We start from the raw sequence: 16,378 nt of genomic DNA, 5'->3' as shown, positions 1-16,378 counted from the left end.
GAGCTTTGGTCCTCTCACACCCTCTCCATCCTTCTGCTAGGATTTTGTCACAACTTTCGGTTAAGTCACTAGCCGGCGTGTTAGCACGCCAAGTAATGCACTAGGATTACATTTCCGTTCTCACCGATTGCTTTTTTCTCTTTGCTTGTTTTGCTATACACTTATTTTGCTCTTTTCCCCCAAAGGCTCCGATAGGCCAAGCTCCTCGCAAGGACTTTTCCTGAATCTCAAGCATGCGAGGACGCCCCGACCAGGTTTACTCCGGAGGCATCCTGCTCCCCTCATCCTTGCCTCCTCCACCTGGGCGTCACCCCACACTCTGCTTTGGCGTTCCTCCCATCTTCTGGATGCCAGTCACCTTCCAGCTAGGATTCCCTGACGTTTTAGAAACACGAACCCTCCGGTAGTTTCGTGTGAATGGGGGCGTGGGAGCTAATCTGTCCCGCTTAGGTCAGGGTCTGTACGCCTAAAGGAGATTTTTCTGGGCATAGAATTTGTGGATGGATGGCCTACTCTCTCAGAAATGGGAGGGAATTTCTGGCTTCCAGCGTCCCAGGAGTAAAGTCCTATGGTCAATCCCCCTTCCAGGATCTCTCCCTTCCTCCCCCCTCCTCCCTCCAGCTCTGGTTCCTCGGTAAACCAGGATGACGTCACCTGCTGAGGGCCTTTCCCCCTCGGTTGGGGCCTGTGTGGAGACGCGTCCTCCGTCCTCCGGTTACAGCCGCACTGCCTTATTAGTTCTTGGATAATCTGTACCTCTGACATCCCTGTTAATTAGATGTCGCACCTTCTAGATTCAGAGTTCCAGCTTCTTCATTTCCTGTGTTTTGCTGGCTGGGAGATTTCTCCAACAGTATCTTCTCCATTTGCTCTCGCATTTTTACCTGTTTTTAATTCCTAAGAGCCCTTTTTTGTTCTGATTGTCTCGTGCTTAATATTGTTCAAGGCATCCTAGTCTTATTTCACAGAAGCAGCATCTTCTCTGGAAATATCAAGTACAGCTTGCTTTTTTTCAAGCAGGCTCCACACCCAACGTGGGGCTGGCACTCATACGCTCTGCCCAATGAGCCAGTCAGGCACCCCAAGCACACTTCTCTCTAAAGCCTCCTTTTGCTTCCTGGGTCTCAGCTTGGTCCATCTTTCACACTGCAGGCTTTCCTCATGAACCTGGAGGGCCTTGGCCTCTGTCCCTATGTAGGAGTGAGACCTGGATGCTCTTCCTGTGGGGGCGTGGCTGTGCCAAGTGGTTGCCAAAGCCATTCCTCCTTCACTGCAGGCATGGCTTTTCCTTCTGTAATGGGGTGGGCAGTGAGGCCTTCTCTGGAGTTGGCCAGCTTCTCCAGTGGGAAGTGTAGGGGGTGGACCGGACACAGGAGTCAGGGCAGGGAGGAGGTTCCAGGGCCCTGGGTTCTGTGCACTGACTCACGAGCACTCTGGAGTTCAGTTCCCTGCCTCAGTTCATCCTCAGGGAAGCTTCTCATCAGCTCCCCGCCCCCACCCCCCCCAAGGTCTTAAGGATACTTTGTAAAACAAGTGACTCATCTTCCTGTCTATCCTCTTTCACTAGCTGCTTCCTCCCTTCCTGTTCTTGCCCTTGTGGACAGGCCATCTTTTACTCCCTTGCTGTTACTTAGTCGGGTTCTGTGACACCAAGAGGGCATATGAACGTGGCCAGTCCACCAGATTTACTTGGTGTGACAATTCCCGTTTTGCAATTGAGTAAGCCAAGGGCCAGTGAGCCAACCAAAGTTCCCCAGCAAGTGAGTGGCTGAACTGGGGCTTCAAGCCCAATTCTGTCTGATTCTTTTTTTTTTTTTTAATTTTTATTTATTTATGATAGTCACAGAGAGAGAGAGAGAGAGAGAGAGAGGCAGAGACACAGGCAGAGGGAGAAGCAGGCTCCATGCACCGGGAGCCCGACGTGGGATTCGATCCCGGGTCTCCAGGATCGCGCCCTGGGCCAAAGGCAGGCGCTAAACCGCTGCGCCACCCAGGGATCCCCCAATTCTGTCTGATTCTAAAGTCCAGGGTCACTCCCCAACAACACAGATTTTTTTCTAGAAGGCTTAAGATTGGACTTGCCTCCTTTGATGGCAGAAGGGAGGTCTGGCGTGTGCCTGGTCCCCAAGGAAGGGAGGAAGCCCTCCAACAGCTGCAGGGGCCCGGAGCCTAGTATTCACCAACATCCACTCCACAAACCTGCCTTATGTTTCCCAGCGCCAAGCCCCCAGAGCCCAGCTGGGTGTGCCCAGGGAAGAGGACACGTTCCCTGCATGATTTTTCTATCAAAGTCAGGAAGATAGTCCCCAGCTCAGAGATGGATGTCACCAAAACAGTCTTTTCTGATAAGGATTTGCAGAAGTTCTTATTTGGGGAGGCTGGGGCACAAGGGGTGCGCCTGGTGACCAAGCTTGTGTCTGGGCTGGAGAGAATGGTGGGCTCCCCGCATGGCGGCTATATTTAGCAATTAAGCAAGCTGTATTTAGCAGAACGCCAGCTTAAATCTGCATTTCAGACCAACGCGGAATAGCACCTCCACCGTGCAGGAGCATACTTACACTGAGCCACGCGGAGCAGAGGGGAGCCACGCCGAGCAGAGGGGAGCCACGCTCCGAGCACCCCGCCCGCGCCCCCGCCGGACCGCCTCCTCGTCGCAGCTCCCCGCCGGGGGGCCCACCCGCGCCCGCAGTCCCGCCAGCGTCCCCAACCCTAGCGCCCTCAGCCCGGCGCTCCCCTCGCCGCCAGGTCCCAGCCGCGCCCGCAGTCCTCGGCCCCCCAGCCCGCGCCCCCCCGCAGCTCCCGCCGCCCCGCAGCTCTCGCCCCCCCACCGCAGCCCGCGCGTCACCAGGTCACACACAGCCCCCAGCCCGGCGCCCCCACCCAGCCCCAAGGTCCCGCCCGCGCGCCCCCAGCCCACGCCCCCCCTGCCCGGAGGTCCCGCCCGCGTCCCCCAAGTCCTCGGCACCCCCAGCCCTCGCCCCCCCAGCCCCGAGGTCCCGCCCGCGCCCCCCAGCCCTCGCGCCCCCCCAGCCCCAAGGTCCCGCCCGCGCGCCCCCAGCCCACGCCCCCCCAGCCCGGAGGTCCCGCCCGCGTCCCCCAAGTCCTCGGCACCCCCAGCCCCGAGGTCCCGCCCGCGCCCCCAGCCCTCGCGCCCCCCCAACCCCGAGGTCCCGCCCGCGCGCCCCCAGCCCCGAGGTCCCGCCAGCGACCCCAGCCCTCGCGCCCCCCTAACCCCGAGGTCCCGCCCGCGCGCCCCCAGCCCCGAGGTCCCGCCAGCGACCCCAGCCCTCGGGCCCCCCCAGCCCCGAGGTCCCGCCCGCGCCCCCCAGCCCCGAGGTCCCGCCCGCGCCCCCCAGCCCTCGCGCCCCCCCAACCCCGAGGTCCCGCCCGCGCACCCCCAGCCCCGAGGTCCCGCCAGCGACCCCAGCCCTCGCGCCCCCCAGCCCCGAGGTACCGCCCGCGCACCCCGCAGCCCCGCCCGCGCCCCCAGCCCGCTCCCCCCCAGCCCCGAGGTCCCACCCGCGCGCCCCGAGCCCGCGCCTCTCCGGGCCGGAAGTGGCGACGCGCGCTTCCGCCGGGCGGGGCCGTTGCTGGGCGGGGCGCTGACGTAGCCGGAAGGGGCGGGCCCGCCGGGAGCCAGGCCGCGCCGCGCCGGCCGGAGGGGCCCGCAGCCCTGACCATGGCGGCGGGCGGCGAGGGGCGGCGCGCGGCCCTGGAGGCGGCGGCGGCGCCGGAGCGGGGCGGCGGGAGCTGCGTGCTGTGCTGCGGGGACCTGGAGGCCACGGCGCTGGGCCGCTGCGACCACCCGGTGTGCTGCCGCTGCTCCACCAAGATGCGGGTGCTGTGCGAGCAGCGCTACTGCGCCGTGTGCCGCGAGGAGCTGCGCCAGGTGCGCCGGGCCGGCGGGGCCGCGCGTTCGGGCGCCGGGGCGGGCGCGGGGCGCGGCCGGAAGGAGACTTTGCCTTCCTGTGTCCGGCGGGGCCCGTGGGGCCGGGCCGCCGGCTCGCGGAGGGAGCGCTCTGCACGGGGACGGTTCCCGCCGGGCCGGGAATGGGCTTGGGCGTAGCGGGAACCGGACCTGCCCGTCTGGGGGCTTTGCCTTCTGGGGCCCCGGCGGGGGGGACGTGGGCCGGAGCCCGGGGCGGCCGCCCTGCAGGCGGAGGGCCCAGCTGGGTGCCCGGGCCCCGCGGGTGTCGCCGCCGGGCCCTCCTGACGCTGGAGCTTCCACCTCGTGCGGCCCACGGCGCCCAGACCTGCCCACCGAGGGGGAGGCGGGACCCTCGAGGTTTCCTTAGGATTCTTGAGAATCGGGATAAAAGTGCTGCTGTGAAGTTCTCCCCCTCCCTGCCGATTGCAAGAGGGGCTGGGGGTGTTGCCGACCCTGCCCGGACTCGGAAGCCCTGGAGGGGGTCGGAGGGCCCCGGAGCTGTTCCCCCCCCCCCCCCCCCGTAATGCCACCCGCTGGCTCCGAGCACCGGGCCGCAGACCCCAGGTTTGATTTGAGATGCGTTCTTCCAGCGTTGGGAGATTCCTCTGGTTGTTCGTGGAAAGCTTGGGCTGCTGACATCTGCCAGGGAAGCTTTCTTCTTCCTAGAAGTGACGCAGGAATGGCATTCTTGGGGACAAGGTCTCTTTACTTGTGTTTTTCTTTTTCTTTTTTTTTTTTTTTTTTCTTTGTTTCATCTCTTTCTTTTTGTTCTTGTTTTGGGTAGGCATTCGTGGTAGGGGAGCTAGGGTGACGCTCTGATTCCACGAGCTCTCCTTGGACACCTACTCTGCTTTATCAGGAAAAGACAGTTGGAGACACGGTCAGCCTAACAGGGTGGCCAGAGACAGACCTGGGAGAGATCTGGGGTGCAGTCGTCTGGGAAACCTTGGGCCTGTGGCTGAGTGAGCACCTCCCAGCTTTGCCAGAGGCTGCCATGCCGGCCCGTCCTGGATGGCATGAGCTAACTCGAAGAGCCAGGTTTCCCAGTGCACCTGTAGTTCTCTTCCAGGAAGGCCGGGGCTGCAAGTCTCACTCGGGAGGTGAGCAGACACCTATGCGTGGCGATTACAGCCAGCGTCTGGCCTCTCTTATTCCCCGTGGGTCCCACACCCTCCCAGGGCTCTGTGGCAAGGGGGTGTTGACATGAGCTGTCAGCAGGCTCCCGCTGGGGTGTGCTTTGGCACTGGGTGCCTTTGGCCGATTCTGGCATCCTCTTGGGCCTGGCCTGAATTCCTGGGCAGCGGGAGGGTGTCCTGGGAACTTTGAGAGATGATGAGCCTCTCTATTCATCTTGCTTCCCTCCCACTCTTGAACTTGCAGCTCCACCCTAGCTCTCCGTGTTCCTTTGCTGAGTTCTGCATTGTCTACTGAGTGTCCTGTGCCCGTTAGGGAACCCCACAACTACCGCCAGCCCCTGAACCCTGCCTCTGCCCTGTTCTCTCTTATGGGACCAAGTCTTTGTAAAAACCACAAGGAAAGCATGCCAAGATGCTGCGTGGAACAGGCCTACGCCTCGACTCAGGGCTGCTTGTGCCCACTGTGAGGCAGGCGTTCATTGCAAAGAGCAGACGCAGAGCAGCCCTGCAGCTGCTGGTCAGGCATGGAGCCAGATGGAGCTAGATTGCCCAGCAGGTGCTCGGCGTGGAGGCCAGGCTGGCTCCCAGGCAAGATCAATGTCAGGCCCCCCACCCACTGTCTTTCCTGGTCTCACCTTGCCCACGGTCTGTTTTCTTCTGACGGAAGATTCCAGTCTTGCTCTCTACCCTGCCCTGATGCCCATCTGTGTCACAGAGGTGTGCCCGGGCTGCTGTGTCCGAGCTAGTCAGGCCTCCCTTCCACTTCACAGGCAAGATGTGGGAGGGGAGGCTGATGGCAGGTCAGGGGGTGGGACCGCTGACCATTCTTGCTTTGCTGGTGTCAGGGCGCCTCCCCACCGGCCTGGTCCACCCGGGCTCCCCTGGGGCCTGTGCTTCCTAGGCGGGGCCCTCACTGCCCTCCCTCACCGCCGGCTCACTCTCGCCAGTGGTCACTGCTGGCACCGCCCATCCCCTCTTCCACTCACTTAGCGAGCGCCCACTGTGTACTGGGAGCAGCCAGTAACAAAGCCCCGGATCACACACCCACCCCTGTGGGGGTCCGAGCAGGGCTGTCATCCCATCTCCTTCTCCCTCTCTTCAGGACTGGCCCAGCCATCCTGGGGCCCACCGAGAGGTGCCTTTACCCGCCTTTTTTTTTTTTTTTAATTTTTATTTTATTTATTTATGATAGGCACACAGTGAGAGAAAGAGAGAGAGGCAGAGACATAGACAGAGGGAGAAGCAGGCTCCATGCACCGGGAGCCCGACGTGGGATTCGATCCTGGGTCTCCAGGATCGTGCCCTGGGCCAAAGGCAGGCACTAAACCGCTGCGCCACCCAGGGATCCCCCTTACCCCTTTGGACATCCACTCCCTGGTCTACCCAGGGGCTTCCCAGGATGGCCCATCCTCAAGTGTCTAGGCCTGGCCTGTACTTCTGTCCTCGGATCCATGACCCTCTCTCATCAGCGTGGTCACCAGGGTGGGTGGGTCTCGGGCTCTGCTGTTTGGATCCCTGGTTGAGCCACCGTGTCCTGGTCCTTGTCCAGCTACTCGGTTTCGCCATTCACCTCACCCTCTGCCGGAGGCAGGGATGCTGGCCACACCAAGTGGCACTGCCATCCTCTTGTCTGATCAATGCTGGGCTGGACACAGGTGCAGGCCTTGAGGCCCAGTCCTGGTCTTACAGCCTGTCTAGGAGGGGCTGTTAGCATTTCCTCACTCCCGCCTGCCAGCTCCAAGCCTTCCCGCCCTCTTTCTCAGGCAAACTCAGCCTTGAACCTCTGTGCATTTCCTTTCCTCAATCTCTTGCTGTGGTTCCCATCCCTTTCTGAGCCAACCCAGTGTCCCTGTCTTCTGGCTTGGCTCAGGTGTGCCTAGCACTGGCCGCCCCATCAGACTGCTACGCAAGCAGCCTGGTGGTCCATCCCGAGAAGTGCACCCCACCCCGGTCCACAGAGAGGGTGCCCACGGTGACACCCCCACAAGGTGGATCAGAGCAGACCTCTCAGAGGAAGGCGCTGGAGCCACAGAGACAGTGGTAACAGTGGCATCTCGCACGAGTTTCCTCTGGGGAAGGAAGTTGCTCCTTAGCTGAGTCGCCTGGACTTGCATGCTCTTTGGCTGGGGGTTCCCTTGCAGGCTGCTTGTCTAGCCACCTCGTGGGTGGGCACTGGGGCTCCTAAATCTGCTGCCTGTGTGGCCTCAGCACACCCAGGGCCCTGAGTCCCAGCTTCGGTTCCACAACAGACCGGGTGATCTGTGGTCGGCCAGCAGCACCTGCACCAGCAGCCAGAGTGGCCCTGCGCCTGCGGACCTGGCCCTCTAGCTGCTCCCCCCACCCCCAAGAAGCAGTAGGACCTGGGGTGGGGACTGGAAAGGCACCCTTGTGGGCAGTGGGAGGGCAGGCCCTGGGAGGAGAGGCCAGTGAGAGGTCCCAGGGCCTGGGGAACAAACCCAGGGGAGGGAAACCACGGGAGCGTGGCTGCAGTGAGGCACCCACCCAAAGTCCGCCCAGGGCGAGGGCAGATGGCCACGTTCACTCTGCCCGGACATGATGACGGGACGAAAGGCGTGCTGGGGCACTGCTCATCCTCCTCCATCCCCCAGGATGGGTGTGGCTGGACCATGCTGCCTCCCCTGGGCTCCTGTGGGGGGCTTGGGGGTCAGCTAGCTCTTCCCCACTGTGTCATCAGAAGTGGACACTGACTCCCCAGCTTCTTGCCCAGACGTCCAGGGAACCAGTCTTAACCATCCTGCTGCTGGGGGGCAGGGTGTCCACCCATTCTCCCCAGCCGGCCTGTACTTTCCCAAGTTCATGGCCATTCTGATCCCAGACATTCTCCCTGGCCGAGCCTAGCTGAGCCTAAACAGAGCAGGGATGACCTTGACATGACCCTTCCCAAGATGAGGACTCTGAGCTGAGGTGCAGACTGGGTGGGACAGTAGTGGAGTGGAGGAGACAGAGAATGGGGGGGGGAGCAGAGGGGAGGGGGCCCTGGAGGGAGCAGTGCCCTTGCTGGCGCAGAGGGGAGACCTGAGCCTGTGAGAGGGTCCTGTGCACAGGGGCAGCGTGGCGGGCTGTACCTGGATGTGCCCGAGACCCCTAGGAAACAGGCTGCACAGGTGTCGGCACCCCTGACAGCTGGTTAACAGGCAGGAGGCGGCCAGGGTCTGTGACCAAGTCCTGTGGGGGCACCCCCTCTCCTGTGGCATCACGAGTGGACGGGGTGGCTAGGCTTGACGACGCATCGTCACATGGCTTGTCCGGGTGGCATTGTTTCCATTGCTGCTTCTTGGACCGCATCTCTCCCTCCGCCTCGTGAGAGCCACCCTGTGTCAGCACCCATGTGATTAAGCCCTGGTTTGCCAGACCATGTGGTCCCTGTCGCTACCGGCCCAGGGGTCACTGCCCTGGGGGTCACTGCCCCCGGCGGTGACCTCCATTCCTCTGGTAGGGCTGTGGATGAGTGGGGAGCCTGCCGCCCCCTGGTGGCGAGGCTGGGTGTTGTGTCGTGTCCACCCCCCCACCCTTGACCCCAGGCGGCTGTGTTGCAGGTGAGGAGAGGAGCGCAAGCAGCCCAGGCTGGCGGAGGGCGCTGCCCACGGGAGGCCCACCTCGGCCTTCTCACCCGGCGTACACAGCCCTGCTCACGAGCCCCATCTCGCTTTGGTTCCAGGTGGTCTTTGGGAAGAAGCTTCCTGCCTTTGCCACAATCCCGCTCCACCAGCTGCAGCATGAGAAGAAGTATGACATCTACTTTGCTGATGGAAAAGTTTTTGCCTTATACAGGTGAGAGGGATCCTCAGCCCGGGCTCCCGAGGGCCTGTGGGCAGCGCTCCGCTGGGGATGGGCCCAGCCCCGGGTGGGTAAGGGGGCAGCCCCAGGTCAGGGCCCATCCTCGGTCTCCTCCTGGAACAGAGATGCTCATAGCACCCCTCCTGGGGTGGCAGCAGAGATCGGGCAGCGGGGGAGTTCAGGGAAAGCACTCGGGTGTGGGCACAGAGCCTGCTCTCTGGGCCCTGTGAGGTGCACACGAGTTCCTGGGAGTTGGGCTCTTACCCGTGGTGAGGAAGCCCTGTCGAGGGTACTGTTGTCCTGGGCATGATCCTCCTCCTCCAGGTGAGGGGGTGGCCCCCGGTTGGGCCCCGTTGTGTGCATCCTGCAGCCTTGTGGGATTTGGGTCCTGTCCGGGAGCGGCCCTGGTTCCGCGGTTGGAGCAGCCGTCCACCTGGCTCCTGCTCCTGGGGCGCGTGCAGGGGCGCATGCAGGGGTGGCAGGAGGTGCCAGGGCTCGCTCTGGGCGGCAACACTGAGTACCTGCGGGGTCGGGGGGCCTCGGTGTCTCTCTAGGCAGCTGCTTCAGCATGAGTGCCCACAGTGCCCTGAGCTGCCGCCGTTCGGCCTCTTTGGGGACCTGGAGCAGCACATGCGGAAGCAGCACGAGCTCTTCTGCTGCAAGCTGTGCCTCAAACATCTCAAGGTGTGCCCTGGGGAGAGCTGGGCACAGGACCTGGGCCCCTGGGTGTTCGTGTGTCCCCTGCCAGCTCTCTTGTCTCACACGGGCCAGGCAGAGAGGTGCTCCTGGTGTGTGTGCGGGGGCTGGGGACGGGGGGAGACTGAGGCAGCCCTGTTGTCGTGGGGCCGCGGGAAGGGGCTCGCCCGTGCCCAGCACCCTTTTCCCTACAGATATTCACGTACGAGCGCAAATGGTACTCGCGCAAGGACCTGGCGCGGCACCGCATGCAGGGGGACCCCGACGACACGTCACACCGTGGGCACCCACTCTGCAAGTTCTGTGACGAGCGCTACCTGGACAATGACGAGCTGCTCAAACACCTGCGCCGCGACCACTACTTCTGCCACTTTTGTGACTCGGATGGGGCCCAGGACTACTACAGGTGGGCGCGGGCCCCGGGTGCCAGAGCAGGCTGGGCAGGGCCACAGGCCGGGGTGGCAGGGCCCCGCGGGCTCCTGTTGACACCTCTGCCCCACCAGCGACTACGCCTACCTGCGCGAGCACTTCCGGGAGAAGCATTTCCTGTGCGAGGAGGGCCGCTGCAGCTCGGAGCAGTTCACCCACGCCTTCCGCACCGAGATTGACCTCAAGGCCCACAGGACGGCCTGCCACAGCCGGAGCCGCGCCGAGGCCCGCCAGAACCGCCAGATCGACCTGCAGTTCAGCTACGCCCCGCGGCACTCGCGCCGGAGCGAGGGTGAGCCAGCAGGGCCTCCCTTCTGGCGAGCGGGCCCCCGGGCTCCAGCCCCCCCCCCCGCCCCCGTCCCCGCCCCGCGGTCTGCAGACTCACACCCGGGTCCCCGTCTGACCCGTCGCGTGTTGAGCTTGTGGAGCCTGCATCTCCCAGCCCCTCGGCGCCCTGAGCGTCTGAGCAGGCTGCGAGCCCAGGGATCTCTGTGCCCCCTGCCATCCGGGAGTGCAGTGTGGGGGCCCCTGGGCTGGGAGGATGGGTGCGTGCCTGCTGTGTGGGGGTCGTGCCCTGGGGGTGGGGAGATCGGCTCTGCGAGCTGGAGCACTGGCCTCGGTCTGGCTTGTGACGGGCTGTGTGCCGGCCACAGGGGTCATTGGGGGCGAGGACTATGAGGAGGTGGACAGGTACAACCGCCAGGGCCGTTCAGGCCGGGCCAGCGGTCGTGGAGCCCAGCAGAGCCGGCGCGGAAGCTGGAGGTACAAGAGGTGGGAGGATTTGCGTGCCGCTGACATTCTGGCACCACCCTGAGGCGGTGGCGGCAGCTGGCAGCTGGGTTGGGACCACACACGGGGACCAGGGGACTTTGGCTTTCTGGTGTCTGGTGTCCCTGGCTTTCTGGTGTCTGGGTCCCAGGCAGCAGGGCCCGTGTATTGTCCTGAGTGAGCCCACGTTCCCTCCTTTTCTCTCTACTTCGAGCCAGGACAGCAGGACCCTGCAGGCGGGGATGGGGAGAGGGGCCTGTGTCACTGGGGGTTCAGTGTGGTTGTGCCATGAAACACTCGTGCTGCAAGTACGTGCTCAGGCCAGGTGCCATCCCCAGTAACTGGTGAGATGGCGGCCCCCGGCCCACCGAGCACTGGGCCCACGTGCTGCCTGGGAGCCCCCAGCCTGAGTCTGGCTGGCTCGGGAGTCCTACTGTGGCCGCTCTCCTGCCAGCGAGGGCGAGCTGGCCCTGGCTATAAGGCCCCAGGACAGCTCCGGGGGCCCAGGCCTGGGGCAGGTGGGGGAGGCCCCTCCCCAGTTCCTCGCTTGGCACACCACCGTCGTCCCAGGCCCTGCCCAGCCTGAAGGCCTCCCCCTCCCAGGGAAGAAGAGGACCGGGAAGTGGCAGCTGCCATCCGGGCCTCAGTGGCCGCGCAGCAGCAGCAGCAGCCACAGCAGGAGACACGCAAGAGTGAGGACCGGGAGGAGGGCGGCAGGCCCAAGAAGGAGGAGGCAGGGTTGCGGGGGCTCGAGGAGCTCCGAGGCCCCCGGCGCCCAGCCCGGACTCAGGGCGAAGGTCCAGGTGAGCTGGCTCTGCCGGCGGGCACCTGGGAGGTGAGCGGCCAGCTCCCAGCCAGCATGCTGCCTGCACGGACAGGCCATAGTCCTGGGCTCACCCTGGGCGGGCTACTCCAACCTGCTGGACACGGCTTGGCCCTGACGCAGGTCCTTTTGCGTCTTGTAGGCCTCAAGGAAGCCTCACCGAACGATCCCGTGAGCCAAGAGGGCCTCCCCACGACCAGCCCGGCCACGGGGGCCACCCTTCCAAGGTACACTCGTGCGGAACTGGGGTGAGGGTGGAGGGCTCCTCCAGAGGGTGGGTGTGGGGCAGGCTAGGGCCCACAGGCACTGACGCCACTCCCCTCCTGGGCTTAGCACCCTCCCAGCGCCCTCTTCGAAGCTCAAGGATGAAGACTTCCCAAGCCTCTGCGCCTCCACCTCCTCCTCGTCGAGCTCCGCTGCGGCAGCCCTGGGCCCCTCAGGGCTCGCACTGGCCTACCCGGTCCCTGCCAAGGGCAGGAGCGCCTTCCAGGAGGATGACTTCCCCGCCCTGGTGTCCGCCTCCAAGCCCAGCACTGCCCCCACCAGCCTCATCTCTGCCTGGAACAGCAGCGGCAACAAGAAGGTGGCGCATCCCAGTGCGGGGGCCCAGGCTGCTGGCGGGAGCACCCAGCCCCCCAGGAAGGCTGGCAAGGGGGCCAAGGGCGGCAGGAAGGGCGGGCCAGTGCCCTCCGAGGAGGAGGAGGAGGACGGCCGCAGTGGCCTCACGGCCCAGGAGCTGCGGAGCGTCCCCACCACGGTCGCCGTGTCCTCCCTGCTGGCACTGGCCTCTACCCAGACCGTCACCAAGGTCGGCAAGAAGAAAAAGGTGGGCTCAGAGAAGCCAGGGGCCACGTCACCGCCCCTGCCGCTCCCCGACAGAGACGGGCTTCTGGGGGCTGAGCAGGCCCCCGCCACGACCACCGGCAGAGCCGAGGGGCCCGTTGCCCTCATCGTCAATGGACACACGGAAGGGCCCGCGCCAGCTCGCAGCACGCCCAAGGAGCCTCCTGGGCTCCCGCGGCCCCTGGGGCCTCTCCCCTGCCCCCCAGCCCAGGAGGACTTCCCAGCCCTCGGGGTGCCCTGCCCCCCCAGGATGCCCCCTCCCCCAGGTACGTGTGTCTGGCTCTGGCCTGCTCCTGGGCATCTGGGAGGGGGCGCTCCCTCGGGCTGTGCTGGGGGGCAGTCCCCGGCCAGCAGGCAGCGAGAGGGCCACTGCATGGTGGATCAGCTGCCTTGGAAGCCTGGTGGCACTGCTAGGAGCTGCCCACTGACCCTCCATGTCTCTTGGCCCCCTGTGAAATGGGGCAATCCCAGTGCCTTCTGGAGGCGGGGGAGTGAGTCACCCTAGGCCAGGATTGCTGTCAGGGAGCACATGCTGGCTTCTGGCCTCCTGAGGCCCTGGGCTGAGGTGCGGCGGAGGTGTGGCTTATGGACGAAGCCTGGCCTGGGGGGCTGGGGAGCAGTAGGCGGGAGGTGGGAGCCAGAGGGCCGGCCCTGCTCAGCCAACAAGACTCACGCCCCGTGTCGCTGTGCTGTCCCCTGCAGGCTTCAACGCTGTGGTGCTCCTGAAGGGCACTCCACCCCCGCCTCCCCCTGGCCTGGTGCCTCCAGTCAGCAAGCCACCCCCTGGCTTTTCGGGCCTCCTGCCTAGCCCCCACCCGGCCTGTGTCCCCAGCACTGCCACCACCACGAAGGCGTAAGTGTGGGTGGGCCGCCCAGCCCCGTGCCCTGGAGGCCAGGGAGTGCCCTCAACTGGGGCCACCCCAAAGCCGTAAGCCTTCACTTCCTCCCCATCTCCCGACCCCCAGGCCCAGGCTGACACCTGCGCCACAGGCCTACCTGGTGCCCGAGAACTTCCGGGAGAGGAACCTGCAGCTCATCCAGTCCATCAAGGACTTCCTGCAGAGTGATGAGGCCCGCTTTGGCCAGTTCAAGAGCCACTCGGGGGAGTTCCGACAGGTCAGCCAAGCAGGGGTATGGGGGGCCGGCGTGGCCACCGTGGGGGCTCGGGCCTGGCCTGGGCATGACTGGCTTTGGCTCTGGGTGGCAGGGCATGATCTCTGCAGCCCAGTACTACAAGAGCTGCCGCGACCTGCTTGGGGAGAACTTCCAGAAGATTTTCAACGAGCTGCTGGTGCTTCTGCCTGACACGGCCAAGCAGCAGGAGCTGCTCTCCGCACACACGCACTTCCGAGGCCAGGAGAGGCCTCCGGGCACCAAGGCCAAGAAGAGCAAGAAGAGCGCATGGCAGGCTGGCCCCCGGGGGGCGGGCCTGGACTGCTGTGTGTGCCCCACCTGCCAGCAGGTGCTTGCACACGGCGACGTCAGCAGCCACCAGGCCCTGCACGCCGCCCAGGACAACGACTTCCCCTCCCTGCAAGCCATTGCCAGGATCCTCACGTAGCTGCTGCCAGCATGGGCAGGAGCTGCCACACCCACGAGCCTCCTTCTTCCTTCCTCCTTCCGGGCTGCCACGCAGCCAGGTGAGGCCGCCTGTCGAGGCCCCTCAGCCAGCCCGCCCACCGGGGGTCGCCAGGAGGGCCCACCCTGTCCTGTCGGCACGCCGCCACGTAGGAGTGCATCCGCTTTCCTCCTGGGAACGGGGCGAAGACCTCTGCCTCAGTGGTGGGCTGGGCTTGGTTTGTATTCTCATGCTTTTGGAAGGTGCGAGGGGAGGGAAGGGCCGGGATGTGGAACCTGTCCGTGCCCGTCAGAGCCGGTGGCGACAGCGGCCCTCTCCAGGCCCGGAGCCAAGGCAGCAGCACCGCGGCCCCCGAGCCAGAAGCTGCAGGCCCACCAGTGCTGGCGTCAGATGTTGAGGGTGTTGTGTAAACAGTTGGCTGTTTTCGTGATTCAAGAACGTTCAGGATTAAAAGCAGACACAAAATTGTGCTACTTGAAGTTGAATCTTTTTATGAGACAAACTGAATCTGCGATCTCAAATTGCCTCTGACCTTTTATAAGACCGTGTATCTTCAAATAAATTTATTTTGCAATAATGCACAGAGCTGGTGTTCTGAGCCTCTCTGCCCTCCCAGGTCGCCCTGTAGCCCAGAGGACTCGGCGCTGTGAAGACGCTCCGGCTCTGGTGGGCAGCCAGGGCCAGCGGGGGTGGGGGACGAGGCGTGCGCAGAGCTGGGCAGCTGGGCTCTGCCCTCAGGAAGCGGCAGCCAGTCTGGGCCCGGGGCCCGGTCCTGGAGATCTGGTGCTGCCCGGGCCTTCCAGGAATAGACACAGCCATGTCTGCCCTGTGCTCGTATCCCCAGTAAAAGCCTCCTTCCAGGACGTGGGAGCCCCCAGACTCAAGGTTTGCACCCACAGACTAGTAAAGAGCTCTCACAGGTAAGAGCACTTCAGAAGCAGTGGAACGAGCATGTGAAATTCTGCAGGAAATAATGGGCGCTTAATTATTTGGACTCCGTATTCTGAAAGGGGACCAGAGAAATCGCTGCTTTCTGCCCTAAACACACATAAACCGTAAAAAACAGTTCTAGACACAGTTCTAGCCACATCCAAATAAAGCAAAGAAAATGTCCTTACATGAGAAGAAACATGTCTTTGCACGTGAGGAAGGGGGACCCACGATGATGAGGGGCCGGGGGTACGTGGCGCTGCCTGCCTGTGCCTGGGACCGCGGCGGTGCTTGTGGGTGATGGTGGGTGATGGCCGGGCTCGGCCCAACCGCACACAAGAGCCTTCACCCTCCTCACCCTCCACTGGGCCGTGTAGAGCCACTTGCCTTCCCTGGGTCACCAGTGGCCCCTGCAGCTGTCCCTCTGCCTTTGCAGACCCGAGGACAGCCAGCCCCACAGAAGACTAATCGGGAGAATGGGGTATGTCCTTGACCACATTGAAAACGAGCTCTTCTTGGGCAGCCCCGGTGGCGCAGCGGTTTGGCGCCGCCTGCAGCCTGGGGTGTGATCCTGGAGACCCGGAATCGAGTCCCACATCAGGCTCCCTACATGGTGCCTGCTTCTCCCTCTGCCTGTGTCTCTGCCTCTCTCTCTCTAGCTGTGTCTCTATGAATAAATAAATAAAATCTTAAAAAAAAAAAAAAAAAAGAAAACGAGCTCTTCTTAACGAAGCAAGGACCACAGTCGCACAAGGCAGCACTGAAGCGGTGCCTGCTGTGTGCCAGCCCCGCTCGGGGCTGCCCGTGTGCCAGCCCGGCTCCTCTGTCCACCCCTGTGACTGGAACTACAGAAGAGGGGCCTGGGGCACACACAAGTTGGAACATTTCCCCAACACAGCCCTGCCTGGATGTGGCAAAGCCAGCATTCCAGCCCCAGGGACGCTTCTCAGGCCACTTGCCCTCAGCCAGGATGTTATTAACTAGTTAGAAATCTTAGAAATGAGCAAATAACTGATCAAAAAAAAAACAACCCAGTAGCTGGGTTCAGAAGCAAGCAAGACGAAGCTGGGGAAATCTCCAGAGGCTGAGTTAGCTGGCTGAGGAATGCGGCTCTGGAAGCTGCACGGAGCACATGCTGGGGTCCCAGAACAGAAGGTGGTGATGTGGGGAGAAATGACTGCGTTTCCATGCAATGGAGAAAGAAAACTGAACACACTGGGCACCCGGTGCGCTGTGTTGGAGGAGGGTGTGCCTCTTGATCACAGACTGGGTTGTGAATTCAAGCCCCACATTGAATGTGGAGATTACTTAAAAATGGTTGTTCGGGAACATCTGGGTGGCTCAGTGGTTGAGCACCTGCCTTTGGTTTAGAGTGTTATCCCGGGGTCTGGAATTGAGTCCCACATTGGGCTCCCTGCAGGAGCCTGCTTCTCTGTCTGCCTGTGTTT

At 63.4% G+C, this 16,378-nt stretch overlaps 1 protein-coding gene and 1 long non-coding RNA gene across 4 annotated transcripts; one reads left to right on the top strand and one right to left on the bottom strand.

Annotated features, from left to right (window-relative positions):
• The first annotated feature begins 3,659 nt into the window (after positions 1-3,659).
• ZNF598 (zinc finger protein 598, E3 ubiquitin ligase) lies at positions 3,660-14,583 on the top strand. Of its 3 annotated transcripts, none has more exons than XM_077906158.1 (12): positions 3,660-3,889; positions 8,744-8,856; positions 9,417-9,546; positions 9,753-9,964; positions 10,062-10,279; positions 10,641-10,749; positions 11,359-11,558; positions 11,721-11,805; positions 11,912-12,687; positions 13,124-13,274; positions 13,387-13,537; positions 13,629-14,583. In XM_077906158.1, exons 1-12 carry the CDS (start codon positions 3,680-3,682, stop codon positions 13,980-13,982), a joined length of 2,709 nt encoding a protein of 902 aa, XP_077762284.1. In that variant the 5' UTR covers positions 3,660-3,679; the 3' UTR covers positions 13,983-14,583. The 3 variants fall into 3 exon arrangements, with proteins under 3 accessions (XP_077762284.1, XP_077762283.1, XP_077762285.1); XM_077906157.1 differs by having other exon boundaries at positions 10,641-10,758; XM_077906159.1 differs by lacking the exon at positions 3,660-3,889 and adding an exon at positions 4,477-4,627 and having other exon boundaries at positions 10,641-10,758.
• Positions 6,238-10,341, bottom strand: LOC144318809 (uncharacterized). Its single transcript, XR_013384808.1, has 3 exons — positions 9,127-10,341; positions 8,682-8,794; positions 6,238-8,397 (listed from the first exon to the last, which is right to left on the bottom strand). It is a non-coding gene; the product is annotated as an uncharacterized LOC144318809 (long non-coding RNA).
• Positions 14,584-16,378: the final 1,795 nt, after the last annotated feature.

This window comes from Canis aureus, chromosome 8 (assembly GCF_053574225.1).
Source record: "Canis aureus isolate CA01 chromosome 8, VMU_Caureus_v.1.0, whole genome shotgun sequence".
Taxonomy (NCBI): Eukaryota; Metazoa; Chordata; class Mammalia; order Carnivora; family Canidae; genus Canis; species Canis aureus.
This window is presented reverse-complemented; position numbering and strand designations above follow the sequence as displayed.

Excerpts from the sequence above, each read along its gene's own strand:
- ZNF598 (XM_077906157.1), top strand. The coding sequence starts at position 3,680 with ATGGCGGCGGGCGGCGAGGGGCGGCGCGCGGCCCTGGAGGCGGCGGCG. Across the intron at positions 3,890-8,743 it reads GCCGCGAGGAGCTGCGCCAG|GTGGTCTTTGGGAAGAAGCT; the intron begins GTGCGCCGGGCC and ends CTTTGGTTCCAG. Across the intron at positions 11,559-11,720 it reads GACTCAGGGCGAAGGTCCAG|GCCTCAAGGAAGCCTCACCG; the intron begins GTGAGCTGGCTC and ends TGCGTCTTGTAG.